A 23,271-nucleotide genomic window follows, 5' to 3' on the forward strand; every position below is an offset into this window, starting at 1 on the left:
TACTGACTCTCCCTAAGGCGAACTACTTGGACGAATAAATCCCAACTACGCAACTCGTCCAACTGCCGCTGCAACTCTCGCAACTCCATTGGTGTCATATAATACGGAGCCTTCGAGATAGGCGTGGTACCGGGCACAAGATCAATCTGGAACTCAATATGCCGGCGTAGCGGCAACCCCAGAATCTCCTGAAATACATCGGGGAAATCGCAAACAACTAACAACTGACCAACTCTCACCGCCATGGGCTCCCCTACTACACACGACATCAAACAAGATAACGGCTCTCTTTTAGGCTTAGTAACAAACTAGAACTGTGGCAAGCCTGGTATACAGAACATAACTGTCCTTGGGGAGTAGTCCAAGATGGCATGGTACTCGGAAAGCCAATCCATATGTAAGATGACGTCGAAAACTGACATCGGCAGCACAAACAAGTCGACTGGTAAGAAAATCTCTCCTACCAACATGGGGCAAGACGAACAGAAGAGGCCTAACACTGTAGTCTTCCCCAAGGGCATCGATACGGTCAACCCCTTACGAGTAGACTCCGTCGGCAATCCAATCGAACGACAAAATCCCTTGGACATAAAAGAATGTGAAGCACCGGAATCAAACAAAACTCATGCAATACATGTAGAGACAGGAAAGATACCCTCGACAACTCCTCCAGATGACTGCGGGTCCTACTGAGCCGTGTAAAATCTAGCCTGAGCTAGCTGGGGAGGTGTCTGTCCCCTCTAAGGGTGATGCTACTACTGATATCGCTAAGGCGGTCGAAATTGCTGCCTCTGCTATTGAGGTCTTAGAGGCTGGTGCTGATGCTGCTGCTGAGGGGGCCTCAATGGTGGGAGTTACTGTCATTGTTGCTGCTATAGAAGCTGTTGTGGTGCTTTCAGCTACTACTGTGGAGGCTATTGCAGTGCTCTCGGTTGTTGCTACTTCGGTCGGGCACACTCCCACCTACAGTGTCCTATCCCACTGCATCCATAACAAGCACCGGGAAGCTGCCTCTGAGGTGGTGCCAGGGTGCTGCTATGCTCTGGCGGCTGGGTGGCCGTGTGTCTCTACTGCTGACGATGTTGCTGCTGTTGGGAGTTACTGGAGGGGGCCTGCCTCTTTCGGTCTCTCATCTGATCATGGTCACTAAGCGCACCGGCCCACTCAGCCTCTTAAATCTGAACCCTTCGTACTACCGCCTAAAAAGTTTAGAGCTCATGCCCAACAACATGGCCTCGAAAACCGTAACACAAGCCGTTCTCGAAACGGTGGGCCTTCCACTCCTTATCATCAACAAAATACATCGTGAACTTCAATAGCGCCATGAAATGAGCTACATACTGTGTCATAGACATGTCTCCCTATACCAAGGTCTCAAACTTTAACGCTCGTTGCTGACGAATGTGCTCAGGGAATCAAATCGGTCAATGAAATCTTCCCATGTCCAGACGAAGTCAGCTCTTACAACACTGGTGATGGAGGTCCACCAGTGCTCGACCTCACCCTGGAGAAGAAATACGGCTAATCGGACCCGCTGTTGGGTCATACATGTCATTATATCAAAAATCTTCTCCACCTCGGAGCGCCATCTCTTGGCTGCTGTTGGGTTAGGCTCGCCCTGAAAATGCGGGGGATTGAGTTGTTGGAACTCTCGAAGAAGGGCGCTCACGCGCTCCTGCTCTGCCTAGGTTGGCGAAATAACGGGGTGCCTACTCTTCCCCTGAAGGGTGGCCATCACAACCTGTAACATTTATTGTAATTGGGAGGCACTCACGGGTATGGTCAGATTTACACTAATCTTAGGTAGAGGAGTGGCATCCTCAGGCTAGGAAGTGGGGGTCTCTGGTGGTGGAGTGGGAGTCATAGGTGGTAGAGCCAGAGTCACTCGGGTCGGTCTCCTGGGTGGCATGTCCGATAGGAAAGTACAAAGGTGCCTATCAACCTTGAGAACTCTCGAAGGCATGCACATTAGAGAACTAAATCGTAAAGTTATTCACTGGGGACCTAATTATCCTAACCTCATAGCAAACATGTGATGTTGTTCTAGGTTATTCCCAAGTTTTGTTTTGATACCAACTTCTGTCATGCCCTAAACTCAAAAACTGAGCTCACAAAATTCTCAATTGCCGAATATGACGTTGTTAGCCTCCATAGTACCCCATTCTCGGCTCTTGGCACCCATATATCAGGTTTCGATCTTAGGATCCTACAAGGAGGATTTTTTTTGTATGAATTTATTTCATAACAAGCATAACCCACGAACAATAACCAAGACACCATCATAAAATCCACTATGACCAAAAACTTTAAGGTTAATGTGCATAAAGGGAAATACAATAATAGAATAGAAAGCTCCAGAAGTCTGCTACACGCTCTAACCTCAATGCTGCTACGGCATCCTAGCGTTACCTACATGCAACGATAGTGCATAAGCTTACGAAAAGCTTAGAGGGTGGTGAGAGTGTGTGCACAATATAAGCGTGCTCAGAACGTAATATCAGAGTAATACGGAATATATTGGTGAATCCATTAATACTATCAATCGTACCAAGGCTATGCGATGCAAGGCATGAATGCTATCAACCATATTAAGGTCATGCGATGCAAGGCGTGAATGATATCGGCCATACTAAGGCCATACGATGCTAGATGCAACTCAACCATACCAGTCCTTATCCGAATCCACATATCAATGCAGCTCATCACTAGAGCATCAAATATCAGTACACTTCTCATCCTGGACAATCACCGTAGTCTAGTACACTTTATGTCAACTTGTCGCTCTTATCCGAGCGCACAACTAGGTAAGTGGAAGAGACATCACCATCCGCCTACCAATATCCGACCCAGCTCGTCGATAGCTGACCTATTCCTCAAGCTAGTCAAACTCAACCTAGATATTACCCCCTTACTCAGGCGGGTAAGGTCACACCCCTTTCCAACTGACCATGACACAGTGGGAGACATGGCCTACTGGTATACGTCCCTCGTGCGCTCATGTATCCACTTGGTTTCGACGTTAGAGTCATCCTCTGGTACCATCGAGTTTAGGGATTTTCACCCAGGGACATCTATGACACCCTGATGCTAGTAACAATATTTTTGGTATCCAATCTGACTCTCAATGATGCGCCTTTGGAGGCCACGGCCCTGATGTCGCTAGGGTGTATAGTAACCACATTACGCAATGTAAGATGCATGAGTCATACAATCTAGTTATGCATCAATCCTGCACGTACCATACGCTCATGAGGGACAACACCGCCTATCAGGGAGTCCCATTAACAACTTGCCAGAAGGCATATGTAATGGTTAACCTCATCTCATCACAAGCATGGAGATGAGCGTATAAGCATGTATCATGATGCTATACTATCACATACTCATAATCGATATCGATAATCGGCATGCAAGGCGGGGTATATAGATGAACAGTCGACTTAAACCATAATATAAAGATCGGCCCTCGGCCATGGATATATCAAATCCGGTAGCACGGAACCATCCGTCTACGGTAATAATGAACCATGCAACATCAATGGGGCCTAATGATTTGGGTTAACCCACTAAGAGAATGATAAGAATGGGCCTAATAAGGCGTAAGGGAAGGTCACAATGTAGACATTTAACCATCATTGCCCATCAATGTGGACATTTAACCAACATTGCTCCCAAGGAGTGGCCCACATAAAGCCTAAAATATAGTGGCGCCCATGGCCTCACACAGGGGCCTAATATACATCCCCATGGGCCTCACTCAAGGGCCTCATACACATCGCAATGGGCCTCACTAATGAGCCACATATTCATCACATTGGGCCTCACTCATGGGCCTCATATTCATCATATTGGGCCATACACAAGGGCCTCACATACATCGTATTGGGCCTCACTAATGGGCCTCACATGCATCACATTGGGCCATACACAAGGGCCTCACATACATCACATTGGGCCACATCGTATGGACCAATATACATAACATCGGACCTCATTGTATGGGCCTCATATAAATTATATGGGTCGCATCACATGGGCCTCAATAATGGGTTTCGTATACATCAAGTGGGCCACATCACATAGGCCGCACCATCTACACCATACATCTATTTTAAAGATCATTTTAGAGCATTACCTAAAAAAATGGATCACATCGGAGGATCATCTAGACCATAGTACAAATAATAGTGGAGATAATAATTTTCACTATTAAATGAATCACAGGGCCCACCATAAAGTTTAGTCTCCATCTAATTTGATGATAAGGTCATAAAGACTTGGATTAAGAAGGAAAATAAATTTCATATTAATCTAGAAATTCAGTGATCCCAAACGGGTTTCAATGGTAGATGTTCAACCCTCCACTGGTTTACAGTGTGGCCCACTTGATAGATGGTGTGGATATAACATATACATCTGCAGTGGGTCCCATCGTCCAGCCATCTCGACGGTGTGGATAAGACCCATACATCAAGTGGGATTCCCACCGTCTCAAGCAGTGGATGGTGCAGATGCACCATATATATTACAGTAGGCCCCACATGGCACTATCCAGATGGACAGTGCTGATATAGAATACATGCATTAAAGGTGGGTCCCACGTGTGGACTGGATGTCATGGATATAACACATACCATATGAGCAAGCCCACAGGACCGTTGATGAGGTATACAGCAGCTATATGGCTGGTGTACACCAGCCATCCAACGTCTAGGCAGGTGGGTCCCACGGGAGGCCCACCACACATATATATATATATAATATTTTATATTATAATATGATTTATTCAAACATCCAGCCTTGGACATTCATTTGATGGATGGTCTGGATGTGGACTCCATGTGGGACCCACCGTCCATGCTGTTGGATGGTGGAGTCACACATGGTGATCAAGGTGGGTCCACATGATCTAGACAGTCCAGATTAATGCATCCCTCATGATTAGGGTCCACAGAATTTGGTGACGTCAATACAACAGCCATCTTGCTACTGTAAGATGGATGGATGGTGTGGCTACATACATCAGGTGGAGTCCCACCTTGGATGGACGGTGAGCATATGACACGCCTCATGGTGGGGCCCACAGGACTTGCTAACACTGCTACAATAGCTGTGTAGGTGGGGTCCCCAGGACGGACGACATTGATAAAATACTTGCACCAAGGTGCCCCAGCACCGTCCTTTGCTGGACGGTGTGGGAGCAACACGTACATTAGTGGGTAGGTCCCACAGATGGGTGGTGTAGATAAAACATATGCATCAAGTGGCTATCCCATGTCCATGTCCTCGACGGATGGCTTGGATAAAATATTACAAGGTGGGTCCCACATGAGTGGCCCACCATAGTTTAGGATCAAACTGATATTTGTGTTTTTACTTCATCCAGGCCTATCCAAATGTTCAGGCAGCAAGGTGGGGCCCAACACATGGACGGTCTAGATCAGGTGGGCCACATTCCATTACAAAGAGAGAGAGAGAGAGAGAATCGGCGTGCGATGGAGGGGCCTCGCCACTATGAGTCCCTCAATACATTATACAAAGCATACATCAAGATGGGTCCTAAATAGGATCCATACCATCAATCGGTAGGCCCCACTTGTCCCATCATCAAAAACATAATCTAACGTACAAATCACCCACCGATTTCACTTCTTCTTGGTCCTTTGGAAAGCTAAGCTTCTTAGCTTCTTCTTTGACGGTGGAAGATGAGGATTGAAGGGTGAAGATGGGAGATTTGGGAGGTATGAAGTGGGCCACACTTGGCTCTCTTTGGGAAGAGCTTGAACATTGGCTCTCTCTTGGTTGCTTGGGAAATGGACTTGAGAAAAAGAGAGAGAGAGAGAGAGAGAGAGAGAGAGAGAGAGAGGTGATGGAATGAAAAGGGATGGGTGAGTGATGGGGTGAGTGACATGAGGGTTGACTATGGGAATGGTTATGTAAAAGAGGGATGGGTATGAGAAGGGATGTATACTTGACATGACTTGATTGATTGATGTGAAAGGTGGTAGAGATTCTGTCAAAATTTGCAATGCGTGGCATTTTCCTCAAAATAAACGCAAGCCCACAACTCCTGGCTTGGGTATCGCATCAGCACATGAGACGCGGTGTTGGAACTGCGGTGACGATGCGGTTGTTAAGGTACAAGTCTCGGGTCGAGCCGACTTGGGTTGACAGGGTATGACTCAGGGTTACGCGCAAATGCTATCTACTCGTCGCAGGTCACCGGAATTCGACCAGGAGGATTGTGGGATCCTAATGAACGATATGGACTATGATACGGGCCTTACAGAGGTCATTCTAATCCCTTCAGTGTCTGTGGCTGGGGTCAAAATTTCTTCTGATGTAGATTAGATAGCTCTGATATGCCTAAAATCGTCGCTTATGGGATTCTTAGTAGCGTAATTCTCTTGGCTGCGAGAATCTGCGGTTTTCACTCCTGCGAACGTTGTTCAAGTCCGATTCACGGATCGATAGGATCCCCTTATGGTGATATCTTCAAGGATCTCCTACATCTATCTATTCGACGGAGTTGAATCTATATGTGATGGATGGTACTGATCGCTTCTTTGTCTTGGCAATGGGTCCCATTTTGGATAGTGGGGGTAGCTTCATTTGAACCTAAAACTAGCAGAAAATAGGGATGGTGATTGGTTTTGGGTGGCCGTCGAGATGGACGGTCTAGATCACTGAGATGGGCAATCGTGATGGCCCATGCTAATCTTAGACGAACATTGTCCATTCGTGAGATGCAGGCGAGAGGTTCTTTTATTTGAAAGAGTCAGATTAAACACGGTTTGACCGTGTTGGATGGTGTGGTGTGTTGGGGTGTATATGCCCCTTGTGAACATGCAGCTAGAATGTGGGGCCCACATGGGTGTTTTGGGAAATCTATTCCGTTCATTTGTTTTGTCAGCTCATATCAGGGTCCCATCCTTAAGTGTAGGGTGAATATAAGCCTTAGGTGGGCCATGATTAACCAGTTTCTTCCCTTATCTGAAATAGGGTCGTTACAATCTACCCCACTTAAAGATAATATCACCCCCAAAATTTAACACTTCTATCATGAGCAGTGACGAGGATGCCCTACTTAACATTATTATTAAACATTCACTAATACATCAATATGTATAATTATATATGACTAGTTTATCGGAACTGGGGCTATTGCCATCTACCCCCCTTAAAGAAAATTTTGTACTTACCTTCTGTATTAGTCCTTGATGAAGAGATTGGGGTATTTTTCTTTCATTTCTTCCTCGCTTTCCCATGTTGCTTCTTCCTTATCGTGGTGTGACCACAGAACCTTCACTAGCAGGATAACCTTTGTTCAAAGAATTTGTTTCTTGCGATCGAGGATTTATATGGGTTTTTCTATGTAGGCAACGTTATCCTTTTGTTCTATCTATTCCCAGCTGATTATATCAGATAGGTCAGGTTCATACTTCTTTATCATGGAGACATGGAAGACATTGTGTACGTTGGCCAGTTGGGGGGTAGTGTGAGGTGGTAAGCTACCTCTACCACTCTTTCTAGTATCTCGAATGGGCCAATGTATCGTGGTACAAGCTTGCCCTTCTTCCCAAAGTGCATCATACCTTTAATAAGAGAGATATTTAGAAATACATTATCTCCTTCAAAGAACTCAAGGTTACATCATCTTATGTCCATGTAGCTTTTCTGTCGTCTTTGTGCTGCTTGAAGGTGTTTCCCTATTAAGTCGATCTTCTCGGAGGTAATTTGGACGATTTCGTGTCTTAGGGCACTTTTCTCTCCCACTTCTTCCCAACTGTGTGGAGTACAATAAGGGTGTCCATACAGGACCTCAAATGGGGCCATGCCGATGCTTGCCTGAAAGTTGTTGTTGTAGGCAAATTCGAAAAGGTGAAAGTAGTCATCCCAGCTACCCATGAAGTCCAAGATACAAGCTCTCAGCATATCTTCAAGTAAGTGATTTACTCTTTCTGTTTGTCCATCCATCTAGGAGTGGAAAGTAATGCTATGATTCAAGGATGTCCTTAATGCGGCTTGCAGTTTGGTCCAGAGATTTGAGGTGAAGTGGGAGTCTTTATCTGATATAATTGTGGTCGGGATCCCATGGAGTCGTACCACATGCTTTATGTAGATATTCGTCAGTTCGTTCATGAAGTTGTGATCCTCATGGTAATGAAGTGGGCGAATATAGTTAGTCAGTCCACTACTACCCATATTGAATCATGATTTCTTGTTTTGAAGAGTCCTACTATGAAGTCCATGGATATAGAGTCACATTTCGATAGGGGGTATTTCAAGGGGTTGTAGTAATATTGCCTGTCTCTGGTGTTTTGCTTTTACTTGTTGGAAGGTGAGGCATTTGGCCACATACGTGGCTATTTCTCTTTTCATGTTATTCCACTAGTAGTGACGCTTTACGTCCTAGTACATCTTAGTACTCCCAGGGTGGATGGTAAGTTTGGAGTGGTGGGCTTCGTCCAACATAGCTTGTTTCAACTTAGGTCGACTTGGTACATATATCCTATTACGATACCTGATTCCACTGTCCGAATCCTCATGCTATTGTGGATCTTTGTTCTCTTGGGCCTTTACATAGTGTTCCTATAGTTCTTCATCTTGTCCTTGCGCTTCGATGATTTGGCGTAATAGTGACGGTTCCACGGAGAGATTTCCAAGAAGTGTGTTCCCTTCTCCTATGTTTAATTGGATATTAAAGTTCTTTATGAAGCCCTTCATTTCCCATTCTTCTAGTGCCAATGCGGCTGCTGAGGCGTGAGACTTCTTGCGGTTGAGTACATTTGCCACTATGTTTTCTTTCCCTGGATGGTATTGTATTTCAAATTTGTAGTCTTTGAGTGTCTCCATCCATCTGCGTTGGTGCATGTTCAGATCCTTTTGGTCGAATAGGTATTTGAGGCTCTTATGATTTGTGTTAAGCTTGAATTGTTCGCCATATAGGTAGTGCCTCCACATTTTAAGAGCATACATGATGGCCGCTAGTTCCAAATCATGGGTCAGATAGTTCAGTTCGTGGACCTTTAATTGTCGAGATGTGTAAGCTATCACCTTGTTGTTTTGCATGAGTACACATCCCAATCTTCATGTGAGGCGTCCGTGTATACTACAAATTCCACTCCTTCTTCAAGCAGCGTGAGCACGGGTGAGGAGGTGAGCATATCCTTAAGTTCTTGGAAAGCTTTGTCAGCCTTTTCATCCCATTGGAAGCGGGCATTTTTCTTTGTTAGACTAGTTAAAGGATGAGCTATTGTGGAGAATCCCTTGATGAAGCGCCAATAGTACCCTGCCAGGCCAAGGAAACTCCTAACTTCGATAACAGTACTGGGTTTGGCCCACTGAAGTATAGCGTCGACCTTTGTTGGATCGACTGCTATACCTTGGTAATTTACGACGTGTCCTAGAAACCTGACTTCCTGCTTTCAGAACTCGCATTTCAAAAGTTTGGCATATAGTTGGTTTTTCTGTAGTAAACTCTCAAGACCATTCGTAGGTGGGTTTCGTGTTCCCTTTCACTTTGAGAATATATTAAGATGTCATAAATGAAGACTATAACAAACTGGTCTAAATGAGGTCCATGAAAACAGCCGGTGTGTTTATGAGGCCAATGGGCATTATTAAGAATTCATAGTATCCATATCTTGTCCTGGATGCAGTTTTGTATATGTCTTCGGCCTTGATCCTTAACTGATGGTATCCTGATCTTAGATTAATCTTTGAAAAGAATTATACTCCTTTGAGTTGATCGAAGAGATCATCGATGGGAGGGAGGGGGTACTTAATTCTTTTTTATGGCTTGATTCAGATTGCGGTAATCAATGCATAGTCGTAAAGATCTGTCCTTCTTTTTGATGAAGAGAACTAGCGCGCCCTAAGGAGATATGCTTGGCTAGATGAAACCTTGATCAAGGAGTTCTTCTATTTGTTTCTTGAGTTCTGCCAACTCGACCGGTGCCATGTAGAAGGTAGGCACTACTATCGGGGCAATTCCTGGTATTAAGTCAATGTCAAAATCTACTTTCCTCTTGGGTGGCAATCCTGGTATTTCTTGAAACACTTCAAGGAATTCCCTAACTAATGGAATTTGGTCTAGAGATATTTCTTCTAAGCCCATCACCCGTGCTAAGGGTTCCCTTTTCTTTCTCCCTTATATTGTGATGGAGGAATGTCTGGATAAGTTGAAGGTGATTCTCCTAGCTCTACTTTGTATCATCGCCCTGGTCTCATCAAGCTAATCTATCCTAAGGATTACATCAAATCCTTTCATGTTCATTTTTACTAGGTTGGCTGAAAATTTTATGTCTGCCATGGTGATGGGGCAGTTTTCACAGTATTTGGTTAGTTCTATTATCCTACCCAAGGGTGAAGCCACTGTGATGGGCTCTTTCATGTTTTTTACTTCTAGGCCCAATCGCTCTACTGTGGAAGTTGAGATAAAAGATAAAGTAGCCCCGCAATAAAATAAGAGGATGATTGGTACGTCTTTGATAAAGGTTGTACCATCTATTATGTTGGGGGCGGTGTCCGAGTTCTCTAGTGACATCATGGCGCACAAGCGACCTTGTGGTTTTTGAGGTGCAATCGGGGCGGATTGTTGCATCTGGGCCAGGATGGGGCTGCCTTCATCTCTCATTTTCTTGAAGCAGTTTTTCACATCGTGGCCCATCTTCTGGCAGTAGCCGCATCCATGGCAACTGTCACGTTGCTTCTTTTCTTTGGTGATAATGTTCTATTGTGGGACGATCCTTGGCCTCTTATCCAACGTCTATGGCATAACAAGGTTGGTCTTGAGCTTCTTTCCTGTCTCGTGTTGCTGTAGCCTAACCTGCGTTCTATGATCATCGTCATTTTCGGATCAAGTGGCTTTATCAACCATGCCGGCGTAGCTTGATAAATCCAAGCAGCATATCTTGGAGTGGATTGAGGGTCTGAGACTATCCTTGAATCATTTGATTCTGAAGTCCTCATCTTCGACTAGTTTTGATGCGTATTGCAATAATTTAGTGAACTTAGCCTCATACTGTGTGACAGTCATTTCGCCTTGGGTGAGTTTAAAAAATTTGGACATTTTTTCATCTCGATATGACTTTGGGGAGTATTTCTCAAAGAAATTCCCTTAAAATTCCTCCTAGGTGCAGGTGTGGTTCTCAGGGACGGTCCTTTCTATTGCTCTCACCAATTAACGTCCTCTCCTTTGAATTTAAATGTGGCCAAGGGAACCTTAAGGTGATCTGGGCATCCCATGGTCATTAATGTCCTCTTAATTTGTTTCACCCAATGTTCAATTACCATTAGATTGAGAGTGCCTGAGAACTCAAGGGGTCATAGTTTTAAGAATTTCTCTAACATGAAGGACTCATCGTGGCACTCCGGACGAGGGGGGCCAGTGAGGTGACACGAGCAGGTGGTGCCAGAGGTGTTGTGACCTTTGGGAGGGTATTGTGAACTTGTTGTTGTAGGTCATCCACGGTCTATTGGGTCCTTTGCATGAATGTCTCCATTCACCCCAGGATGGAATAAAAAGGTGCCTACACTTGGGTATCAAGGGGTGCCTATCCCGGGAGTGGCCCTAGGAGTGCGGCTTCTTAATGGGTTGTTAATAAAGATGGCGTTGATTCTCTCACGACTGTTTCCTGAGGGGCGCCATTCTCGGTTGTATGTTCTGGAGATACAGAGTTGGCTCAAGTAACCTTCCTCTTGGGGGCCATATCTCTTGTGGATAGGAAATTTTTATTATAGTGGTGACTACCGTCTTAGAGTTTTCTAGTGTGGTCAGTATAAGTTCTTCTTAGTTATGACTCTGCTTTAGAGTAAGTTCATTCACGAATTTAGGGATTTATTATGGGGGTACCTAGATTCATGGTTTCTAAATTTCACATCTAACTTAATATTTTCAATGGAGGACCTGAATATGGGTTTCTAATTCTCAACTTCCTAGTTCCTTTGGGAATTCAATTGAGTGTATGTATCTACTTCATTATATGTCCTAATCGTGTAAATCTTATGGTGGTCCATTCCCTTAGACTCAGTTAATCTCATTCTCATGCTTTGATACCAACTGTAACATCTCAAATTTTTGCGGCTCGAGTATATACTCGTGCCCCAGAATCCCTGGTGTTAATAATATAAAGATTTGGATGCCTCAAGGTTTCACCTTGATTTTATTCCCATTTAGATCACACCCAGTTACATTCACCAAGGTAATCATCCACGAAAATGAAATCCACTATATTTATCATTCATAATAAGTGAATTAAATAAATTTATCAAATGCTCTCTCAATGGGAGCTTATTACATTATCAAAGCACGCAGTGAAAATAAATGAAACTGAATCATAAAACTATCTTCCTATTTATTCAATATAATCCTCCATAGGGAGATGACCCTCTAGGTCTTCTACCTATACGTCACCTGCATCATTTGTACAGTAGGAGAGGGTCAATGCCCTACTCATAGTGATGGTTATCCTTTAAGATTAACAGTAATTTAAGAGATTCATAGAAGTAATGTAAGGGTTTTAATACGTCTCGTACTCTACCACTACAAGAGGTATTAATATGAGCAAACAATTTATACATGAATGCATGCCTAGTAAAGTATGTGCTGCTCATCATACGTAGTGATCATTACAATGTGGAATATGATTCATAGAAAACTTGACTCGCCCCGCATCCCATAACTACAGAGATTTTCCAGCGTGTCTAACGTTAATGTTTACTTATGCGAACATCTCAAGGCGACACAACAATGTGATTGCGGGATTTATGTAACATGATGTGTTCATAGAGTGACTATTTACAACATCCAATCTTGAGAAGTGATGTAACACGCATGAAGATTTACTTACATCGATTGTGCACCACGACAACCAACCCACGGAATTACGTGCCAACTAAGAGGGCCGCTACCCGTAACGCATTACATCCACATAAATATTTGAATCACTAGTTGTGATACCTTTAACACATCACTTGCACCAAAGAAGAAATAAATTGAATCATGAGGGTTTTGGAATTCCAAGGCACATGCGCAAGCCATAATGGTAGATAGCACAAGGCTAACAAAATAAAGAGAAGAGTAGCAATAGCTAACTCAATAGAGAGGAGTGGCAATGGCCAACTCAACAAAGAGAAGAGTAGCAATGACTAACTCAACAAAGAGGAGAGTGGCAATGGCCAACTCAATGAAGAGGAGAGTGGTAATGGCCAACCCAATAAAGAGAAGAGTACCAAGGGCTAACTTAACAAAATTGGTAAAGGTAAGGGTAAGGCTTGTATCTATCACCCCACATAAAAATAATGAAGATCACTTGTAATCAACATCATAATATAATTCCTAGAGGGTAGACAATTGTTGGCAGTAAATTAAATAAATGTAGGAAAAGAATCATAGTAGCATGATAACAAAGTACATAAAGGTAGGATAATTCATCTTAAATCAAGGTAAGCTTAAAGGAAATCCCTCACCTTAGTTTGTGGTGTTGGCTTTTACTAAGTTAGATGATCGGAGGTGTATTTTAGAATCATGTTCTATTCTAATCCACCTGATTTGAATCAGTTAATATTAGATGTTAGATTAGGGTTGAGAAAGCTCGACGTAAATTACATTCTAGACGGCTCATGTGTTGTTTAAGTTGATAAGTCTTAACTGATCATATTTAGGCCCATCCAACCATTGTATAGACTTGGTTAGATGTCACGGAATTCTATTGTTGAGGAATAGATCGGATTTGAAAAGAGAAGGGAAGGATAAAAAGAAAAGAAAGTTAGAAATCAAACCAGGCTTCAGGTGATAGCTTAGCGTGTAGTTGTGTTTCATAGCTTCGGGAGAGGTGTATTTATACAAGCAAGGATTCTCCAGAATCTTCTTGTGTAGGCTACGTAATGGGCGAATGGTTGTGCAGGTTTTCTCGGTTGTGTGTGGGAACAGTTTGCACCATGTTTCTTTCCTCCTTCTTCTTTGAGAAGATCTTGCTAGGTTCTTGGATGGGTTTTAGGAGAGTCATGGGTCCCACTGAATGGACGTCTCAAATTGGAGTTTGTTCCCCGATGCAAGATCTTGCTACATGGTTAGTTAGTTTAACTGTTGGAGGTGTGCAATAGAGGAAATTTTGGTTTATGAAGTGTGGAGGCCATTCTGATCCCTTCGGTGTCTATGGCTAGGGTCAGAATTTCCTCTGGTATAGATTGGATGGCTCTGATCTGTCTAGAATCATTGCCTATGGGATTCTTGGTGAAATAACTCTCTTAGTTGCGAGAACCCGTGGTTTTCGATCCTGCAAACGATGTTCTTGTCCGATTTGCGAATCGATGGGATTCTTGGTGATATCTCTAAGGATCTCCTCCATTTATATATTCGACGAAGTTGAATCTGTATTTGATGGATGGTACTGATCACTTCTTTGTCTTGGCAGTGGATCCCAGTTTAGACGATGGGGGTAGCTTCGTTTGAACCTAAAACTGGCGGAAAACAAGCATGGTGGTCAGTTTTGGGTGGCTAACGAGATGGATGGTCCATATCACTGAGATGGGTGATCGTGATGGCCCATGCTAAATCATAAATAGACGTTGTCCATTCGTCAAATGCGAGCAGGAGGTTCTTTTATTTAAAAGAGTCAAGTCAAACATGGTTTGACTGTGTTGGACGGTGTGTTGTGCTGGGGTGTATACACCCCTTGTGCACATGCAGCTGGAATGTGGGGCCCAAAGGGGTGTTTTGGAAAATCTACTCCATTCATTTATTTTGTCAGCTCATATTAGGGCCTCATCCTTAAGTGTAGGGTGGATATAAGCCTTAGGTGGGCCATGATTAATAGATTTCTTCCCTTATCTGAAATACGGGTTGTTACACCTGCTCCGTTTAAATAATTTATAGTAATTTAAGTTTTATTATTTTTACCTGATATTGCTTAGATATTTCATTTATTTTGGTATGTAATAACTTTGAATATTTTTGGATTATCTTCACACTCTTATTTCCTACACTCTTACTTGGTTTCACCTTAGGGTATTCAGATAATTGTCTTTATGCACTTGGATGATTTTATATAATTAATCTTGATGACGTTATCCTTGATATTCATGTTTTCTATTATGCATATATTATTATTATTATTATTATTGATTTCTTCATTTGTCAACTTTTGACAAAAAGGGGAAGAGATCGAATATTTGGATATAGGATATATTTATTTGATGTATGATATGAGATACAGAGAAATGGATTTTTTTCTAAATTTTTTTTTCTGATGTATGAAATGATATGAGATTATATTGATTATATTTGTTTGCATTGGATTGCATGTGAAAAAAATTAGATTTGACTATATGTGTGTGTGCGTGTGTGCGTGCGTGTGTTTGTGTGTGTGTGTGTGCGTGCGTGTGTTTGTGTGTGTGTGTGTGTGTGTGTGTGTGTAACTAAGTGCTCATGCGTAGGGAGCATCAAGTAAGAACTTCAAGATGTTATACTACAGGTAGTGAATAGATGTTCTTTTGAACTGGAGCTTATATAGAATGATGAGTCTATGAGATGTTGTAATATTGTATGATTAGTTGTGTATGATTGTGTTTTGTCATGAAATTAACAAAGGGAGAGATTGTATGTGCTTATACTTAAAGCACAGTTAGGATTGTCAAATTTCATAGTCCCGAATGGATCACAAGCACTTATGAAGATGTTCTTCAACAACTCATGAAGAATACATAAAGACCGGATCAATACCTTAGGGAAGACTCAACATCTCAAGCTTTAAATGTTATGCATGGTTTGAAGTTTGAAACATTTTGTATGTGTCAACCATCAGGTGGTATAACCTTAGAACAACCCTAGGTTAGGTGTATTTCATATGGTGACATGATAATATATAATTGTAAGTAAAATACACCGAAGTTAGGCCAGCCCGACCTCTAGTTCGGCTAGCCTAACTACCTTCAACCAACCCAACACAATTCAAGCAAGTATACAGTAACATATATTTTTTTTCCCGTGTCAAATTTGGCCAGGCCGAGTGTGTTTGGTCAAGTTTCCAGTAAGGTTAACATTTCAGATCTTAGGAAAATTCGACAAACTGAACCTTGTGTTCAGCCAGCCGAATTTTTGAAAAGTCTTATCCCACGAAATTCGAGTGTTGTTGCAATGATATCGTTGAAATTCGGCCAACCAAATTTTCAAGAACTTTGGTTATAAATAAAGGCCACTCTCATTCATTTCTACAATGAAAAATTGTGAACAATATCCTCAAGCATAGAGAGAAAGTTAGGGCCTTTTTAAGCTATTTGTGCGGTAAATCTGATATTTATTTTAGCTTATTGTATTCTCTTTCTCAAGTTAGTTTTAATTATTTTTAATAGAGTAATCCATACTATACTTGAGAATTGAATTTGCAGCATTAGGATTTTTGTTTATTACTTTAAAATACATTAGATCCCTATATTTTTTTTAGTTGAACACATATACGGCTTCATCAATATCCCCAGAAAGAAGATCATTGAAATCAAGGTATAGTTACATCTTCGACTCGGCATCTAAAGATAAGTACTGTATTTACTTTTATTACATTTGGGTTTTTCTAAGATAGCCTGAAAATCTCAGTGGGTTGTTTTATGGTGAGCCCATGAAAATCGCAAATTGGGTTTTATTGTGATAAGCCATGAAAATCACAAGGACTGTATAAGGTTATTAAGGTGAACCTATGAAAACCTTGAAATAATAAAAGTCAAAATTACGTGAGTAGTAATTTTAGGAGTGGAGTAGGTGTGGGGTTAAGCATCGAACCACTATAACTCCTTGTGCATTGTTGATGATTGATTATTTCTTTGCTGCTTTCCTTGCGATTGATTGTATCTTGGTAAGTTTGATATTTTGATCTCAAAGACATCGTGAAATAAGGTTGTCCTGCCTAAATCTTTTAGGTGAAGGTTGTCCTATGACTATTTAAAATCAAGATTTTAATACTCTAAGCAATTAGAGTATTTGTTTTATTATTCCCCCACCTTTAGGACATTTATACCTCATCCTTTCAAGATTTCTCTGCATAACCCCTCACTAATCAGTTATCATCACTTCTCTTCGACAAACAATTGGTTTTTTTAAATAATCTCTCACTGATAGGCTATCCTACAGACAATTTTGGTAATGTTAGGACAATACCTGATCGCAATCATTAAGGAGAAATTGCACATGCATCAGTTGCTTTATCTGCGGCCTTGTATAGATTGACGCCTTTATATGTCTCATTCGTGCGAGTTGAAGTTGTTCCCACCAAGCTGAAGCTCAACCCTTTAACTTGTAGGCCACAAGTTTAACTTTCTCCTCTTCAACAATGTCCATATATTCAAAGAAACGTTCTAGTTCAAGCAACCAATCAAGGAAGTCCTCGATATGGCGTTGGCCGTTGAAGGTAGATCGACTTTCATCCTAAATTCTTGATCCATTCGACCTACTCGATCGCTGCCTTGTATAGGATGTTAGAGGATCGTGTCATCGATCTCCTCGTTGCTAGATCCACCATCTTCTAGTGTGATTCTATGATTCATTGACGGGATAGTCCTGTGATTAGCACGATTGTGAATTCTAGCGCCTACCAGGGGTAGATCATCACTATGAACATGATGACTGCAAGCTCCATCGTCGATCTCATATTTCTTATTATTACAAACATAGATCTATCTGAAGGCTTTCATCAAACGGTTGATTGCTGCTTGCAATCCTTACATGGCTTGCCGATTCTCTCGATGGAAAGCTTCAAACATCGCCGTTATTATATGATTATTCCATGGAGCAGTATCCATTGTATTATGCCCGACCCGTTGTTAAAAGTCATCAATTCGAAGAAAAAACCTCTCTCTGATACCAACTGACACAAGGAAGGATGTGATGAGGTTGATCACCATATTCCTCGATCAATAAATGCATTTAATCCACAAGGTCCTCTTGATTCCACAAGAGAGATTTCTCGAATCCACGAGAGAAATAAATTAACTTCTGAAAATTTTATCAATTGAATAATTAAAAAAAAAAAAAAGTTTAGCCTCCTTAAATAATCCCAAACAAACCGTAAAAAATCTAATCAAAGAGTTCTAATTAAAATAGAAAGAAATTTTGAAAAATGTGCAAATTTCCATGTTCGTCAACCTATCGAGTAGACCTATCAAAATGAGGCTCCAAAAAGTTAAGAGACTAAAACTGAAATTTCTGTGAATTTAAACCTATCGACATGTTAAACGGTATTTCGAGCCGTCGAAAGATTTGTCGACTTGTCTAAACCGGCAAAAATAAGCTAGCAAGCAATTTGGAGTTTTTGGTAGAATTTTGACTTGCCGACTAGATCTATTGATCGGTTGAACTATGTTGAATTTTGTCAATTTCTCCTTGGGCTTCTTCCCATTCATGTGCATTAGGAAAGTGCTTGATCCCCATCCTACATCAAACCCTAGATTTTGTGACCAACTATGATGTATTTGACTACACCCACACCATCTGTCCATATTGAAAGCTCATTTCATGACATGAGCTAAAAAATGAAACAATTCCAAATCCTACCCGTACATCCTAATACGGCACGACAAAAATGCAGCAATTTCAAATTCTAGATGGACTATAGTATAAGGAAACAATGGGAATTGACTATTAAAAACTTCTTGTGGGCCACAAAAGCTTTAAAGCTTTAGATCAAGATTATATTTGTGTGGTCTCTTCATTTAAGTGTTTGTTACATTATTACCTGGTTGGATTGCAAATAAACATTCCAGTGGAATTCATAAAGTTTTTAATAATGGGATTCAATCACGACTGTACCGTGGGTCTGGTCTACTTAATTTTTGAGTCACCTTCATTCATTCTTGGGATCACGCAGGCAAATGAGCTTTCAAAAGGGTTGGAAGGTGTGAATTTAAGGGACAAACGTCACTGTCAGGGTCCCAACTTCCCTGGTGATCCAAGGCTACATCATGTTCGACGAAGGAAAACGTTTTGAGCGCAGTTTCCCCTGATACATAAGGTCGTAGGCTAAGCAGGCCCCACCATAATGTTTGTGAGAAATCTACCTGTCTATCTGTTTTGCCAACTCATGTTTGGTCATAAGCCTAAAACCGAGACAGATCCACATACTAGAAAAAGCGGGGATTGAACGCAGCGTTGAAAAATTAGTGACGCAGCAGGAGCTCTGGATCAACCTTATGAACGGCTTGGATGACAAATAAACATAACGATGGACCTTGGGAAGGTATCACTGGTTGGCATTTCCCTCCCCACTTTTCCTGTTTGTGTGGCTGACTTTGGCTTTGGATCTGACTCACTTTTTTTTACTTGTGTCTTGACATATGCTTCCAAAACAGATGGAGAGGATGGATTTCTCACAAACATGATGGTGGGCCCCACTACTTTCCGATCGCAGGAATCGGAGTCCAAGACTTCTGTGCGGAAGCAACCCACTTATAACATTATGGGCGATTTGGACTCCGATATGGTTAACCTGAAAACGGATTGCCTACTCCCCTGCCATCAGCCCGGTGGCTGTTAGTGGTGCTCTGTGCGCCCACCATGATGTATGTGTTTCATCGATTTTGTTCATCCATTTTTACGGATCATTTTAGATCCTGATCCTAAAATTGAGATGGATATCAATCTCAGGTCTACCACACCATAGGAAAACAATAGTGATTAGATATCCACCATTAAAATCCTCACAAGGCCTACTATACTGTTTATTTGACATCCAATCTATTAATTATGTCATACTGACCTAGATGAAGGGAAAAAACAAAGATCATCTTGATCCAAAACTTCTATGGCCCTCAAAAAGTTTTTAATGGTCCATGTTCATTCAACACGGTTTCCTATAATGTGGTCTGCTTGAGAAAACTGATCTAAAAAATATATAGACGGCAGAGATGAAATACATAACATCGTGGTGGGGCCCACGGAGCACCGACCACCAGTAATTGGCTGGTGGCGGGGGAGTAGCCAATCCGTTTTCGACATGGTTAACCTGGAAACGGATGCCACCAGCCTGGTGGCCGATGGTCGGTGCTTTGTGGGCCCACCATGATATATGTGTTTCATCCGTTCCCTTCATCCATTTTTACGGATCATTTTAGCCTTAAACCCAAGAATGAGAGGGATATAAATCTCAGGTGGACCACACCACAGGAAAACAATAGTGATTGAATATCCACCATTAAAATCATCCAAAGGCCCACCGTATAGTTATTTGACATCTAACTTGTTGATTAAGTCACAGAAATTTGGATGAAGGGAAAAAATATATATTAGCTTGGTACAAAACTTTCGTGGCTCCTGAGAAGTTTTTAATGGTGGCCGTTTAATCAACATTTTGCAGTACACTTGAGAATTATCAACCTCATTTTTGGACTCATACCATAAAATGATATGGAAGAATGGGTCGATGGCATGGATGAAACTAATACATCATGGTGGGGCCACAGAGCACCGACCACTAGCCCTTGGCTAGGGGCAGGGTGAGTTGCCAATCCGTTTCCGGTTAACCTGGCGTATAAATAGTTGTAGGTCCCACATTTGGATTCCATCATGGGTGGGCCCCAGGCACTAGAACGCATCTGATCAGTGAAATCTCCGCAAAATGGAGAGTGCTTGTCTACCAACCACTACAATATTATCTTCTATTTCCGGGCTTTTGGTAGCCTTCTTTCTTCTCCTGGTCTTTAGGTAGCATCTCCTTCATTATTTTTCCGGCTACTTTCAATCTTTTTCTCGTCAATGGACAGCCCAAAGCACCATGTGGCAATCCTCCCCAGCCCCGGCATGGGCCACATCATACCCCTCCCAGAGTTCGGTAAACGTTTAGTTACTCTCTACGGCTTCCACGTCAGCTTCTTCGTCCTAACAACCGATGCCTCAGCTGCCCAAACCCATCTCCTCCGCTCCACAAATCTTCCCCAAAACCTTAACATCATCCACCTCCCACCGACCGACGTCTCTGGACTGATCCCTCCCGACGCTGCAATAGAAACCCGAATGTCTATCATCGTTAGAGAATCAGTCCCCGCCCTTCGTTCCGTACTAGCAGAGCTGGCGCGGCCCACCGTCCTCCTTGTCGACATCTTCGGCACCGACACGTTCCCGATCGCAGATGAGCTAAACATGCCTAAGTACGTGTTCTTCACATCGACGGCAATGCTGCTAACGCTCCTGATGTATTTGCCAACGCTCGACGTGGAGGTTACAGGAGAGTACGTCCATCTCCAAGAACCGGTGCGGATTCCTGGCTGCAAGCCTATCCAGATTGAGAACTTGGTCGACCCGTTACTGGACCGGAAGAACGATCGGTAGCGATGGGTGTTACACCAAGCACGCCGATACACAATGGCTCAGGGAATTCTAGTTAACACATGCGAAGATCTTGAGCCAAGAACGATCAAGGCCTTGAGAGAGGACCCAGTGCTAAGGAAAATCCCAACACCATCCGTTCATCCAGTGGGCCCGATAATACAATCAGAAGCTCCACTGCTTTCAGGAAAAGAGTGTTTGACATGGTTGGACCGGCAACCGGATGAATCAGTCATATATGTGTCGTTTGGGAGTGGCGGGACACTATCAGCTGAGCAGATTACTGAGCTGGCGTGGGGGTTGGAGTTGAGTCGGCAACCATTCCTTTGGGTGGTCCGTCCACCTAGCAGAAATGAGAAATCGGGAACTTACTTCACATCCGGCGGGCGATGCGAGCAGCCATCGGAGTACTTGCCAGATGGGTTTCTAACAAGGACAGAGGGAATTGGCTTGGTGGTTTCGTCATGGGGACCGCAGAAAGACATCTTGAGCCACAAGGCGACGGGTGGATTTATGACGCATTGCGGGTGGAATTCGACGCTAGAGAGCATTCTTTATGGTGTGCCCATGATCGCCTGGCCGCTCTTTGCCGAGCAGAAGATGAATGCATCGACATTGACAGAGGAGCTCAAGGTTGCAGTTGGGCCGCTGGTCTCTGTGGAGAAGGAAGGAGTGGGACGAGATGAAATTGAGAGGGTGGTGAGATTGGTGATGGACGGCGAAGATGGAAAGGCCTTGAGGGGCAGGGTGAAGGAGGTGAGGGACAGCGTCTTGAGAGGTTTGGATGAGGGAGGTTCCTCGTATAATTCGCTTTCTCATGTTGTCAATGAATGGAAAATCAGTCTCCAAAAGCCAAAGGGAAATGTAGAGTAGCTATTTTATGAATACCCACTTTAGTTTAGGAAGTGCTTTGGTGTTTCCTCCTTGAGTTAAGACGGCTTCTCTCTCTCTCTCTCTCTCTCTCTCTCTCTCTCTCTCTCTGATGTTGGCACCTGTGATATAAATAAGCCAATGCTCATCTCATTTTCTTCTGTTTTCTAAGAATAGTTTTAGCCAATATGTGTTGGGACATGGCAGCGTCTGGAGGAACTTAGCAAAATGAAGTAGCCTCATTTGTAAAGAAAGCCAACGTATCAACACCATTCCAGTAACTTTCTTTGTGCAAGTTTATTTCTTCACTGGGAGATGGACTCTGTGTCCCTGGAGTGCATGCCTTTATCTCCCTCTACGGGTGTTAGACTGATGTTGCTTTAAGCATTACAAAAATCTTCTGAAATTAGTCAATGCCCTTCTGAACTCTGCTTCCCACCCTATCCCTGTAAGCAAGCTTGTGTTTCTCTTTAACAACCTTTTGGCCTGGATGTTGGCTCTTTCTTCTTCTTCTTCTTCTTTTCTTTACTTATTTATTTACAAGGAGTTGGGATCTTTTGTTGCTGTATTCCTTTTGGATTTTGTGCTGATTAGTAATAAGAGAGTCATCTTTCTTGCTTTCTCAAAATAATAATTGTTATGGGTAAATCCGAACCAAGCCGCATCAGGTTAACTTCGGCATCAATGAATAAAGCATTGGGCAGGTAAAGTCCGAGCAGAGGAAAATGTCCGACCCAAGGGCTCTGGTAGAACTATAACGCCGACCCGATCTTATTGCAATCTTGTGAGGATGACCTCAGAGCAGTAGTAATACGTCCGAGCCGATCCATCCTTCACCTTAGTATACGAAGTATTTTCGTGCTTCCTCGAGTTAAGATGGCCTGCCTCTCTCTCTCTCTCTCTGATGTTGGAACCTGTGATCACACATGTGTGGAGTGACCAATTGCTCCTTCATTTTAAATAAGCCAATGCTCATCCCATTTTCTGCTGTTTTCTAAGAATGGTTTTAGCCTATATGTATTGGGACATGGCAGTGTAGGAGGAACTTACAAAAGGAAGTAGCCTCATTGGTAAAGATAGCCAATGGA

General features: G+C 42.6%; 2 protein-coding genes across 2 annotated transcripts; both read left to right on the plus strand.

Annotated features, from left to right (window-relative positions):
* Window positions 1-20,743: 20,743 nt before the first annotated feature.
* On the plus strand, window positions 20,744-21,316 carry LOC131218121 (anthocyanidin 3-O-glucosyltransferase 5-like). The gene has a single exon (XM_058212802.1). It carries the CDS (start codon window positions 20,744-20,746, stop codon window positions 21,314-21,316), a length of 573 nt encoding a protein of 190 aa, XP_058068785.1.
* Window positions 21,317-21,338: 22 nt separating this feature from the next.
* LOC131219215 (anthocyanidin 3-O-glucosyltransferase 5-like) lies at window positions 21,339-22,306 on the plus strand. The gene has a single exon (XM_058214231.1). It carries the CDS (start codon window positions 21,350-21,352, stop codon window positions 22,184-22,186), a length of 837 nt encoding a protein of 278 aa, XP_058070214.1. The 5' UTR covers window positions 21,339-21,349; the 3' UTR covers window positions 22,187-22,306.
* The last annotated feature ends 965 nt before the right edge of the window (window positions 22,307-23,271 follow it).

Source organism: Magnolia sinica, chromosome 11, assembly GCF_029962835.1.
Source record: "Magnolia sinica isolate HGM2019 chromosome 11, MsV1, whole genome shotgun sequence".
NCBI lineage: Eukaryota > Viridiplantae > Streptophyta > Magnoliopsida > Magnoliales > Magnoliaceae > Magnolia > Magnolia sinica.